Raw genomic sequence first — 13,609 nt, forward strand, 5'->3', positions numbered from 1 at the left:
TTTCACCAACGATTGAAACTTAAAAGAAAGCATCAAAAGTTGAAAGCATGCAACTTAAAGCTGCTTCTATTTTCATAAAACGGAGCAACAACAGCATGTTTACCTCTTTAATCGTATACAAATAATCACACTGTCAAAAGCACAAAGTAAATAGGTTGATCCTACTGTCGGCCATCTTCTTAAACTACACTTCGTTTAAGTAAGTATATTTAAGGTTTGGACATTTGAGCTAACAAAATCAAAAATGTTATAGGATGAAAAACAATATAGCATCCAGCTGAAAAAGCACTCGTGAAACTAAAGATGCGCGTTCGGAAAGCCAAACAGGCTGAGGCAAAAGAAAAAGTAGTGCGTTGAAACCAGGGGCGGCTCCTCGGCGTGGGCGGAGGAGCGTCGCCCCACTGCTTTCTTGCAGGGCCAGAAGCAGAAACATAAAATGGTATTATCAATACCATTTTATGTTTCTGCTTCTCGCACTGCGAGAAAGCAGAAGGGTGTGGTTGGGACAGGCGGGTGGGCGGTCCTGCTCCAGGGCAGGGGAGGAGTGGCTTGCGCACTGTTGTGGGCGCTGACTGTTTGGTAGGCCCCAGGGCTGACCAAACCAGTCATACACACACTGCCCTTTTCTCCATGTAGGTTGCATGCAGCCTGCATGGAGAAAACAGCCTCCCCATAGACGCCAGTGTGGTCGGCGTCCCAGCCAATCACAACGCTGCCATTGCAACGTTGTGATTGGCTGATGGGGGGGGGGGGGGGGGGGGGGCAGGCCGTGAAGGTAAGTTAATTTTTTTTTTTACATTTATTTAAAATTAATCCCCGCACGCGCTCGACTCCCTCCCCTCGCGATGAGATGAGACCTCTTTGCATTTCAACTAAGAAAGGATAAAACTCCATAGATCTGAGCAAGTGTGCAGACTAAACTTTCCTTAGCCATCAAGGAACTGTTTCTGTTGCTTGGTTATTCGTGCGTTACATTGCTATATATTACCTAACCAGTTTACAAAGCACATTTAAGGGATCACAAGACACAGCTCTCCAGTCAATTTGAATACCGACATAAGCCTCCGATAACTTATGCCTCATATGAAACTTGCATAAATGTAACAAAGATTTGAGGAGCGTACATAATGGTCTATCATTAAAATGCATTTGAAATGCATGCACAAAAATATTTCTTTATATGTATTTAAATCAATAAAAGGATTTTTAAAAAAAGGAGTCCAAGTATTGCCCAAGCAGAAACAACACAGTGGAAACTGTAAATCACGTAATGTTCGCTTAACTCTTGAATAAAGTAAGTAATTTCTTGACTGGCTGGTTGTCTCTCAGTCTGGGTGAAGGGGATGGCAACTCAGCAGAACTAACAAATACTAGGATGCATGCTCACTGCTGCACCATAATTTACTTGCTATATATGATCTTAGGAAATAAGAAAAGCATAAATAACTTAAAGTGTTTTAATAGCTTAATTTTGTAATGTTTTACAACGACAACAGTGTGAGACAATATAATGTATACATAAAGTGATCAACTCCAAATATAAGAAGCTAGTTCTACCAGTTTTAGAAATGCACTTTGCACATCTTTCAACTGTGCCTCTCTGTTAGGAGATAGGAAGCATAGGGCGATCCCTCCTCAAACAATGAGCAAAGTAGAAAACATGGTAAGCAGCCAATTGCAAGGCACCATCTACCAGCGAAATAGTTATCTGCCTCCAATGTCAGTAATTCACAGCCAAGATTTGCCAAGTAAAACTGCATAGACATATCGCTTACACTAGCCATGAAGGAGGATATTATGCAATGTATTGCTGGCATGAAATAAGTGGGGGAAATCCAAGACAGGACATTGGGTAGCAAGAATCGAGAAGGGACCATCAAACTGACATGGTGTGAAACTAGGAGGGTAGGACTCACCTTCTTCGAGGGCACTGGGAGCCGGCACCACCGCATGAGAGGCCGTACTTTTGTCCTCTGTTATAGTTCCCTAAAAAATACAATTCGCAAACTTATCAGCTAGCTACAATTAATACTTGGATGCACAAACCCTTCTGATCTCCCCTTCAAGAACCACCGACTTCCCTCAGAACAAACAATTAGGGTTGCACTCATGTAGATGTAGTTCACTGGTGACTTTCTTATATAGATCAAACAAGCATCTTCTATAATGCAAAAAGGTCCATAACACAATAAAATAAAATTAACCACTGAAAAGAGGAAACAAACAAAATAACTTTTAAACACAGAACTTATGATCACAACAGGAATCGTGAAATACCCATATATTGCAGATAATCAGATGCAGAGGCTTTCTTATATGCCTATGGTTTCATTCCAGAAGTTCATAAACAAAATGCACTTATGGGAGAATTGAGAAAAGAATTGCAGCAATTCTACTGACGCCATTCAAAAATAGATGAAAATATTCAGAGAACTGACAAACATGCTGAATGTTGTCACGCGAAAAAAAATTGCAATCTCAGTTAATTTCGCATATACTGACAATGAAAAAACCTACCCTTCACAGCATGAATTTCGATTAAATATCATAACATGTACAATATTCTTTGTCAGACATATTTTGAAGACTGCTCAGACAGCATATAAAATACTAACAGTAAAGCAGTCTAATGTATACGCTAGATCTTAAGGAAAATCTACAGATTAAAAATGGAAGCTTAATGTGTTTTTTCATCACCAACCAGGTTTAAACTTAAAAAAGACTTGCAAAGATTTCAAAAGGCAATCTGATAAACATCAATTAAGTAGAGCGTATAAAGCTATTGCGAAACAATGTAGTCAGATTTTTTTTTGCATTTTCAGGAAATTAAGCAGTACAATGCGTAAAATAAAAAACATACGCCTCAATCCAGGGAGAGCACAGTCAGAGGCACTTTGTCACATCATGAATAATGTGCAGTACAATTTCAAAATACTGATATAATAGTTAGGTATACATTTGTGATAGTTATTCCACAATGTGGCGAACAGCAAGACCCGTTAGGTCGCAAATTTCCCAAAAGTGTACTCACCAGCAAATAGACCAGTATATAATCAAAATAAGGTACAACTATAATTTGATGGACATCTTTTATAATTCACTTTACTCTGTTGTTTCAAGTGTATTATTAGATTTAACTAGGCCTTTATCACGCAATAGCAGATACATCTGATAGGGTATTCATACATCGCAGGTGCTAGATTGTGACGGCATCAATAAACCATAGTTCTCAGACTCAACACTTCAAAATGCAAGGTCATATCTCTATTCTTCAAAAGTAGGTGGCGGCCCCCTACAGTAAAACCAAACTGATTTACGCAATAGATGGTCCCTGTGAAATAATGTATACAGTGTGCATGTTATTAAAAGACAAGATACCTTCAAAGGAGCACCTTCAAAGTTAATGTTATAAAGTCACTGCAAGCGCAACATTCGAGACATTTTATGGAAGTAAACCTTCTGCAGAACAGCCATGATAGTGAGCGGGAAAGACATTTAAGAAAACAAAGAGGACACTGGTTTATCAGGTTGAGATTGGTACAAAATGGACTGATGCTGCAATGGGTGTCTTCTTCAAATAACTGAATTAATACAAAGGTGTTTTTTCCGCAAAAGAAACTGCCTCAGAATACCATGAAAGAACAAAAGGTTGTTAATTACTAGTTGAATGTGAACTATTAAACAGAGCAGAGGAACAGGATGCTAAACAGGAAACAGCAAATCAAGGGATTTCATTTCCACATAAGCATTAGCTCCTCTAACTTGCTAGACATACAAGACCGATCAAAGTTCGGTTCATGAAGCTACATTCTTTTTTTTTTTAGAATTCTTTTTATTGAACATCAAAGAAAGAAAGGTCATATTATACAAGTTATCATTTCCACATACCTGGGTACGGTGTCTATTACAGGTTGTAGCATTGTGTCTCATTTTGACTTACTTTACTACGTTGTCACATTTCTTTGGTTTCAGAGCGTTGATTGGTCGTCAAGGGAGGAGACAAATGGGGGCTCACACACGTTTCCACGATACACATTCCATTTAGTCCAGAGCAGTATCCATTTTCGAGGACAGCCACGGGCCACATAGACTGTTTTCTCCCGTGCCATACACCAGTTCATGTCCTCTTTCCAGGCATTGATCGTCGGTGGCACTGTTGCTCCCCAGAGTCTAGCTATATTTCGCTTGGCGACCATCTGTCCAAGCGTCACCCAGACCCTACCCTTTGCATTCAAGTCTGTGGGCTCCCAGATATTCAGGAGACATCTTTTTACCTCGAGTCGTAGTGTAACCCCCCAAACCACACTCATGCACTCATGTACTTTTTTCCAGTAATTTTGAACTAGCGGACACTCCCAGAGTATGTGCAGGAAGGTCCCTTCCAGTCCACATTGTCTCCTGCACATCCCATCTTCACTCCTACCCATTAGTACTAGTTGCCGTCCAGAGAGGTAAACCCGGTGTAGGACTTTCAATTGGATCAGTCTTAGTTTCGCTGAAATGGCGACTTCCTTAGGGGAAGAGAGTGCTTCCTGCCATTCCTCGTCGTCTATTTCTGGACCATCCCTCCCCCATTTCTCCCTCAACGCTAGCAAAGGGTTTGGAGTATGATGTACAAGTTTTTTTATATGTAAGGGATATGCTTCTGTCAGGCAGGAGTCCGTCAAGCAGTCATGAAGCTACATTCTTGATGTACATTCCTGTAAATATTCTTTAATGTATCTTATTATTTGTTTTTTCAGAAGGGCAACAAATAAAATCATGACTATACCATTTTTGCTGTAAAAAAACACTGAGTCAATAAGCGAATAAAAGCAGAGGAATGCGGTTTCCTCTGCCTGAGCACGCAAAAGCACTGGAAGTATGTTAACTTGCAGTGATGACAAACAAGCAGGCTGCACACTAATGTGTTTTTAAATGCTGAGCAAAATTGAGAAAGGTTTGTCTGCGGCTCATTACAGATGCTCTGCAACTACAGAGAATTTGTTTTTAGCAACGATAACTATTAAACAACTTCACATTTTTAAAAGTGCGGCTCTGAAGCTCAGGACTGATTTTTTTCGGAGCTGTGGGTCCTATTTCAGATAAAAGCATCGCATCACAATGGTCAAGGAAAACAATAAAAGGCACATAAGACTACATTTAGCAATGAGCTATAACAAACTAAGTGATGCAACGGAAGTAGATATTTGTAAAATAGGATAGACCATGTTATCAAGTAACTTTATTTGATTTATCAAAATAAACCATAAAAGCACATACAGTATACAAGTATTAAAAACATCAAAGAACAAATATAACCATTTATGGGGACCATGTTATCTTTATTTCATTTTTATCGCAGTGTATTCGAAAATGAACAATTTCAACTTGCTACATTGACAAACTACTGAATTCTACTTTGAGACAGCACATTTTTCGTTGCAAAACAAATACCAAAGCAAACTTTTTACTAATAGACTGATATGGACGGAGTCACAGTAAATAAACATACTACAAAAACACTAAAAACGGGTGTGAACTCCCCCAAATGTTTATCTCTGCAACTAACCATCTTATTGATAAGCCACAGAAGGGACAGATGCCACATTTCATTGCGTAAAAAAAAAAAGAGGGAATATTGCATGCTCATAAGAGCATTAATGTGCATCCAAAGCAAGCCGCCTGATTTTACTTTAAGAGGACTTCCCTCAACAGCATATTCGACAGGTCCGGATAAATGCAAAAAGAACACAGTACACAGACAATGAGGCCACTTCACAGAGACACAAAGACAAAAGTAAAGACAATGGCAAACAGCAAAATTCTTTGGAGCAACAGCCTGCCACAAAAAGAGACACAGTTGGACATCCGTGCACACATTAATGGAGAGACACACAGGCACATATGTAAAGACACCCACTTTAATTCCTACCAGACCCGTTCATCAAGTCCAAGTCACATTTCGCTCTCCCAACTGCCCTGCATCAGACTCTGGTCATTGTGGCTCACGGCATTTTTTCACACAGTTTAGGGCCCAATATAATTCAAGCTTTACTGACAAAGTCTCAGACCTGATACTTCTAGGAAAAACACAAGTCTATCCATTCTCCTTCCACATCCCACCACCTTCATCAGGCTCCATGCATTCTCCACACTCCTTGGAACCAGTGTTTGGTTAACAGCTGCTCTCTCTCGTCCTGCATTCCACTTGCAATGTACAACAGGTCCCTCCTAAAACCCCTGCACGACTATCTCTCCTTCCACCTTCTGTAGCCTACAACACTGTGCTTAGCTTCTGCTTTACCCTCTGTCTGTGAGACACTGTACCTCTGTTGCCATACTCTTGGGCATTTTGCTCTGCAATGTTGTACCTAGTCCAACTTACCCCCAAACAACATCCACTATCCCTGGGATACTTTAAGGGGGTCCACTCTGCTCTTCATCTCTGTGCCAATGAGGCAACACTTGGTCTAAACCTAGTTGGCCTCACACTGCCCATGCAACAATATTTCTGTTTGGCCCTGCCCTTAGGCTCACTAATATGCAATGCAGAACCTGAAGGATTAGCCCCAACTACTTTACCTCTTCCACTGAAGCCACAGCCCCAGAGAAAGAACAACGGCACTTCACTGTGCTTGGTGCACCGTGCATGCAGGCCCCACACAGCCCCCAGCTGTAGGAAGCTGGCTCTGTATATACTATACCAAAATGAGGTACAGTGTGCACAGAGTCCAGTGGAACCCCAAAGCTAGGCAGAGGTAAATCAGATAGCACCTTACCCTCTATTTGTGATTGTGTGGGCGAGCAGTAAGGCCTTCATCAAAGTGTAGTGTTAAGCATTTGTTGTACACACTTAGGCAGCAAATGATGTCACACACTCAAAGCATGAACTCAGACCAATTTGTTTGTATCACAAATATTACGTTATTTTATTTTTAGAACCAAGCCAAGGCTGGTGCAGGTAAGTGAAATAATACTTTGCTAAATCGTATGCAATGTTTTACAGTTGAAAGCAGGTTTAAATGCAGTTAGTTGAATTACAGGCAAGTCAATGTTTCAAAATTACTTGTCAGTTACTTTACAGATTACTTTGTACGTTACTTTTTAGATTACTTTTAAAGTTACTTTTTCTACTCAGTGTGATATGCCTAGATATCACACTGGGACTTTTCCTAGAGAAAAGGTAAGTAAATCAGTATTTGTACATTTGCAGTTTTTCAGTGTTTCATACAAACCAACTTAACACTTAAAATAATTTAAGGGAAACAGGCAATGCAATTCTATGAGAGGAAATGAAGTTATTGGTTAGCAGGTAAGTACAGGTTTGTGGGAGTTGGTGTTCTGGGGTTAGAACCAGGGTTCCCCCAGAGTCGAGGATGCACTCTCAAAGCACCCTCAGCGGCACAAGGGCGGCCGGGTGCAGAGTGCTGAGGCCCAATGTTATCCAAAGGGGATAGGGGGCCTCCGGTTGGGGACTGCTCACGAGCAGGTCACAAGGTTTTGGGAGCAAAGGTCCTGGTGTTAGGCTCAGGGCAAAGGGGAATCAGAGTTAGCACCCAATGTACACCCATAGGGGCGGCTGGGTGCAGGGTGCTATTTTGGCATCGGGTACCCTGTTGATTTCAATGGGGATTCTCCAGATGCAACAAAGACTGCAGGTGCGGGGACAAAGACCTTCAGGAGGTGACCATCGGTTGGAGAGGTATGGTGCGGTGCCTCAGGATGCTGGGACACCATCGGTTTGTAACAACCACCTCATTCCAGGATGTGCATTGCTCCAGACCGGCAGCAGCAGGTTCTCGACCCAGGGGTCCAGAAATATGTCTGGTGGTGGCAGCTGGCGAGCAGCCACTCAGCCAGGAGTTAGGTCGTTTTTCAGGGGGCATCTCCAAGATGCCCTCTGTGTGCATTTTTCATTAAATCCCACACTGGCATCAGTGTGGGTTTAATGTGCTAGGAAGTTTGATACCAAACTTCCCAGTTCTCAGTAAAGCCATTATGGTGCTGTGAAGTTCGTTATGACAAACTCCCAGCACCATGTACTCTTAATGGCATTACTGCACTAACAATGCCTAATAATTAGTTTTAAAAAAAAATAAAAAAAAAAGGATAAGAATTCTAGAACAATGTCTAGAAATACCCAGTGCACTACTATGTGCCCGAAAGGGGCGTACTCACATATAACAATATTTGAACAACAAATTTCAAAACATTTATACAGAATATTATCCAATTAGACACCAATTGTTAGTGGAATATAACCAGAAAAAATTGCTGTGAAGTTCGTTATGACAAACTCCCAGCACCATGTACTCTTAATGGCATTACTGCACTAACAATGCCTAATAATTAGTTTTAAAAAAAAATTTAAAAAAAGGATAAGAATTCTAGAACAATGTCTAGAAATACCCAGTGCACTACTATGTGCCCGAAAGGGGCGTACTCACATATAACAATATTTGAACAACAAATTTCAAAACATTTATACAGAATATTATCCAATTAGACACCAATTGTTAGTGGAATATAACCAGAAAAAAAACACACATACAGTAATGTGAATAGTTAAAAAACTAATTGAAGTCTTCTGCTTTTATTCTTGATGAATACAGATAGCTTCTTTTTTGTAACAAAACAGAATGCTGCTTGTAGTCAGCATAAGTGCTTTGTCAAAGCTTCACATATTAACAGAAAATCCCAATGCATTTCGGGCTCTCAACTGAGCCCTTCATCAGGGGAATCTAGGAAAATAAACAATAATGGTATATCAATTGTAAATACAAAACCAAAGCTTCAATACTGAACATTTCTAATTGTGGACTCAACCGGAGCCAGGAATTGATATGTGTGACTAAATACGAGAAGAGAAAAAAAGGGAAAAACGAAAGAATCCACCGTGTAGCAAACGAAAATGCAGTCCCATCACACCAAGAGCACTGAAAAGAAAGAACAAGAAAAGCGACACATGTGTGCGCTAAAAAAGATCAGTTTTGAAATACATCTACAGCAGCTGGGGGAAGTGACTAACAGTCCGTAACCAGACTGAAACTAAAGAATAACACCAGTCACCAATTGCAAGAGAATGCGTATACAAGAAACTAAAACACATACCTAAGGATTACTGAAGTACGTGGATTACAAAGTTAAAAAGCGCTGAATCAATCCACTGCAAGTAGAAGGCTGTGATTTGGATAAACTCTCTGTAACCAAAAGGAGACTCACTAAGTATCGGATGCCAATCAACAAAGTGATCTTATGAGGATGTGAAACTTAACTCGCTTACCCAGATATAACCAAAGCGTAGCATCAACGAACTGAATCTCATGCCCGTCTTTCCACCAAAAGAAGTTTTCGACAATTGTATCTGCCGGAAAAAGTATGAATGAAATGCTGAGACTTCTAAACGGCTGGTTGTACTCTACCGGAGTGCTCAAAACTATTTAGTTCGCACTTACCTCAAAAAAGATAAATCCACCAAACTTGTAACCACGACCATGAACGCCGAGTCGCTGACTCAACTACCATTACGTGACTGCGGCTTGGTGATTTGAAGAAGGACTGAAACACTAACATAGAAACAGGACTAGTGAGCAGGCTGTGACTACAGCCGCCATATTGAAACAGGAAGTCCATCACCATAAAGACGATGTCAGTACACAGCGTTAATGGAAACAAAGTTGAAATGAAAAAAAATGAAAAAGAAGAAAATAAAAGGAAAAAGTGAAAGGATAGTGAATACACTATGAAAAATATCTCATGTTCAACATTTGGTACAGTGTGTAACATCTATGTGGCAAAACCTAAACAGTGATATTAACAATGATGAATAAGTAAACAACTACTCACTCATTGACGTACATTATGCGCAAAAGGAACCAACCAAAGGAATCTTTTTACAAAAAACATGCCAGTTCAAATTTATCATTTAACCCCTTCGGAAATAAAGTTTGTAAAAACCAGATCCAATGAGATTCACGTGCCAAATATGTTACCCATCCGTGGACAGGAAAAAAGATCATGTTGAACTTTGATGCGAATTGTAATACACATCATGTGATCTATTTGATTAAATGCCCGTGTGATAAGTACTATGTGGGTAAAACGGAGAGGGTTTTATGTATTCGCATAACTGAACACAAGAGCAGAATACGCACCAAAACACAAGTTCACCATTAGCATCGCACTGGTCAGAGATGAAGCATTCTATTGCGCAATTAAGATTCTGCGTTCTTGAAAAGATTGAACCACGTTCAGACAGAGACACGGCGAAATTTCTGTCTCAACGTGAATCTCATGGGATCTGGTTTTTACAAACTTTACTTCCGAAGGGGTTAAATGATAAATTTGAACTGGCATGTTTTTTGTAAAAAGATTCCTTTGGTTGGTTCCTTTTGCGCATAATGTACGTCAATGAGTGAGTAGCTGTGGTTTACTTATTCAGCATTGTTAATATCACTGTTTAGGTTTTGCCACATAGATGTTACACACTGTACCAAATGTTGAACATGAGATATTTTTCAGTGTATTCACTATCCTTTCACTTTTTCCCTTCACTTTTTCCTTTATTTTCTTCTTTTTCATTTTTTTCATTTTAACTTTATTGTTTCCATTAACGCTGTGTACTGACATCGTCTTTATGGTGATGGACTTCCTGTTTCAATATGGCGGCTGTAGTCACAGCCTGCTCACTAGTCCTGTTTCTAGGTAAGTGTTTCAGTCCCTCTTCAAATCACCAAGCCGCAGTCACGTAATGGTAGTTGAGTCAGCGACTCGGCGTTCATGGTCGTGGTTACAAGTTTGGTGGATTAATCTTTTTTGAGGTAAGTTCGAACTAAATAGTTTTGAGCACTCCGGTAGAGTACAACCAGCCGTTTAGAAGTCTCAGCATTTCATTCATACTTTTTCCGGCAGATACAATTGTCGAAAACTTCTTTTGGTGGAAAGACAGGCATGAGATTCAGTTCGTTGATGCTACGCTTTGGTTATATCTGGGTAAGCGAGTTAAGTTTCACATCCTCATAAGATCACTTTGTTGATTGGCATCCGATACTTAGTGAGTCTCCTTTTGGTTACAGAGAGTTTATCCAAATCACAGCCTTCTACTTGCAGTGGATTGATTCAGCGCTTTTTAACTTTGTAATCCACGTACTTCAGTAATCCTTAGGTATGTGTTTTAGTTTCTTGTATACGCATTCGTTTGCAATTGGTGACTGGTGTTATTCTTTAGTTTCAGTCTGGTTACGGACTGTTAGTCACTTCCCCCAGCTGCTGTAGATGTATTTCAAAACGGATCTTTTTTAGCGCACACGGGTGTCGCTTTTCTTGTTCTTTCTTTTCAGTGCTCTTGGTGTGATGGGACTGCATTTTCGTTTGCTACACAGTGGATTCTTTCGTTTTTCTCTTTTTTTCTCTTCTCGTATTTAGTCACACATCAATTCCTGGCTCCGGTTGAGTCCACAATTAGAAATGTTCAGCATTGAAGCTTTGGTTTTGTATTTACAATTGATATACCATTATTGTTTATATTCCTAGATTCCCCTGATGAAGGGCTCAGTTGAGAGCCCGAAATGCATTGGGATTTTCTGTTAATATGTGAAGCTTTCACAAAGCACTTATGCTGACTACAAGCAGCATTCTGTTTTGCTACAAAAAAGAAGCTATCTGTATTCATGAAGAATAAAAGCAGAAGACTTCAATTAGTTTTTTAACTATTCACATTACTGTATGTGTGTTTTGTTTTTTTTTTGGTTTTTTTCCACTAACAATTGGTGTCTAATTGGATAATATTCTGTATAAATGTTTTGAAATTTGTTGTTCAGATATTGTTATATGTGAGTACGCCCCTTTCGGGCACATAGTAGTGCACTGGGTATTTCTAGACATTGTTCTAGAATTCTTATCCTTTTGTTCAAGCGAGGTGACTGGCAGTGTCACTTACCTGGTGCACACACTGAAGAGTATTGTTATTTGACATCCTGTTTAAATTGGAAGAATTGACAATTTTGTGTAATACGAGTGCATACCTAGCTGTTTTTTTCTATCATAATTAGTTTAGACATTGTAGGGGTACAGGGCTCATGCATCTGTACCCTCACCACTGGTATAGAGCACCCAGCTAGACGGGTGGCTGACCTATGCCAGGGCAGTGTGTTGTAGACATGGTGCACAGGAATGTGTGCCATGTCTACTCTTCACTTAGTTCTGCACTAAACCACGCGGCCTGCAATGGCAGTGTGTGTGTAAAGGTGCAGAGCCTCCAAGGGTGGAACAATAAGTGCTGCAGCCCTTACGGTTCTTCCCTGCCCACAGTGCCCTTGGTACCTTTTACAAGTGACTGACATGAGGCCAAAGAGTGCCAATTGGGTTCTGTTTAATGCAGTTTAGGGAAAGAACATTGGCCCTGGGTACCCGATTGGCAGGACCCCAGGGCACACTAAGTCAAAGTACATCAGTAGTTTGGCAAAAAGTGGGGGCATCTATGCAAAAAGAGGGAACTTTCTTACGCCAGCACGGATGCATCTGTCCACCTTGAACTCCTGCTTTGCTGTACCTAGCTTTCCCACTTTTGACTTCTGTGTTGCATTACTGCATTGCAATATTAGTGTTAGAAATGGATCTCTAGTTGGCAATGGTTTGCACCTTTGTCCAAATAGGGACCCTTGCTTCTAGTCAGGGTAAGGGGCTACACTCCTAAAATAACTCCTGCTCACCCCGTTGGTAGCTTGGCACGAGCAGACAAGCTTATCTCAGAGGCAGTGTGTAAAGAATTTGTGAACACATACAGTAATACAGTGAAAACACTACAAAAGGACACCACACCAGTTTAGAAAAATAAGCAATCTTTACTAGACTTAACACAAGACCAAAAGACAAAAATCCACAATACAATATCAAGAATATGACTTTATGATGGCAGAAATAGCTTAGTTCAATGTAGGTGGTAAAAGTGACACTTTACTCTCAAAGTACCTTGGATGCGTCACGCAAAACAAACAAAAGGGTCGCAGGGAAGGTGACGCGTCGGTTCCTTGCTTCGGGGGAGGTGATGTGTAGGTTCCTTACTGCAGGGGAGGTGATGCGTCGGTTCCTTATCGGTGAGGAGGTGATGCGTCGGTTTCTTACTGCGTTCCGGTTACGATGCAACAAGATGGTGACTCGATGCGATGATCCAGTGCGATGCGACAAAATGGCATCTTTGATGCGATGCGACGTGGATGCGATGCGTGCACGCCTGATGGCCGTGTGGCGAAATCGATGAACTTTGGAGCAGCGACAGGCCCTGCGACACGCTTCTCCGGTGATGCGACGGCAACCTCGGCGGCACGCTTCTCTGGCGATGCGACGGCGAACAGTTGCGGCGGCATGCTTCTTCCTTGTTACGTCGCACTTCCAGCTCCCAGCGACACGCAGTCTCCAGAGGGCCCACAACAACAGCAGGCACCTCACTGCAGGTAGAATTCCCAGCAAGGAAATTCAGGGGGAGCTGGTGGTGAAGTTTTTGTGTCCCTGAGACTTCAGAACAGGAGGCAAGCTCAGCTTCAAGCCCTTGGAGATCTTCCTCAAGATAGTAAAAGTACTTACAATGTTCCTTTTCTCCTTTCCTGGGTAAAGTAACCACTGCATGCCA

The 13,609-nt window shown here is 41.0% G+C and overlaps 1 protein-coding gene across 6 annotated transcripts in view; it reads right to left on the bottom strand.

Moving 5' to 3' along the window:
• SMARCC2 (SWI/SNF related BAF chromatin remodeling complex subunit C2) overlaps positions 1-13,609 on the bottom strand; it is a 501,863-nt gene that overhangs the window by 466,585 nt on the left and 21,669 nt on the right. For all 6 annotated transcript variants that reach the window (XM_085600307.1, XM_085600305.1, XM_085600303.1 and 3 more), the window contains exon 6: positions 1,917-1,986. In XM_085600307.1, the coding sequence (XP_085456433.1) occupies positions 1,917-1,986 (70 nt within the window). The remainder of the gene's footprint in view (positions 1-1,916; positions 1,987-13,609) is intronic.

Source organism: Triturus cristatus, chromosome 4_2, assembly GCF_964204655.1.
Source record: "Triturus cristatus chromosome 4_2, aTriCri1.1, whole genome shotgun sequence".
NCBI classification, from domain to species: Eukaryota; Metazoa; Chordata; class Amphibia; order Caudata; family Salamandridae; genus Triturus; species Triturus cristatus.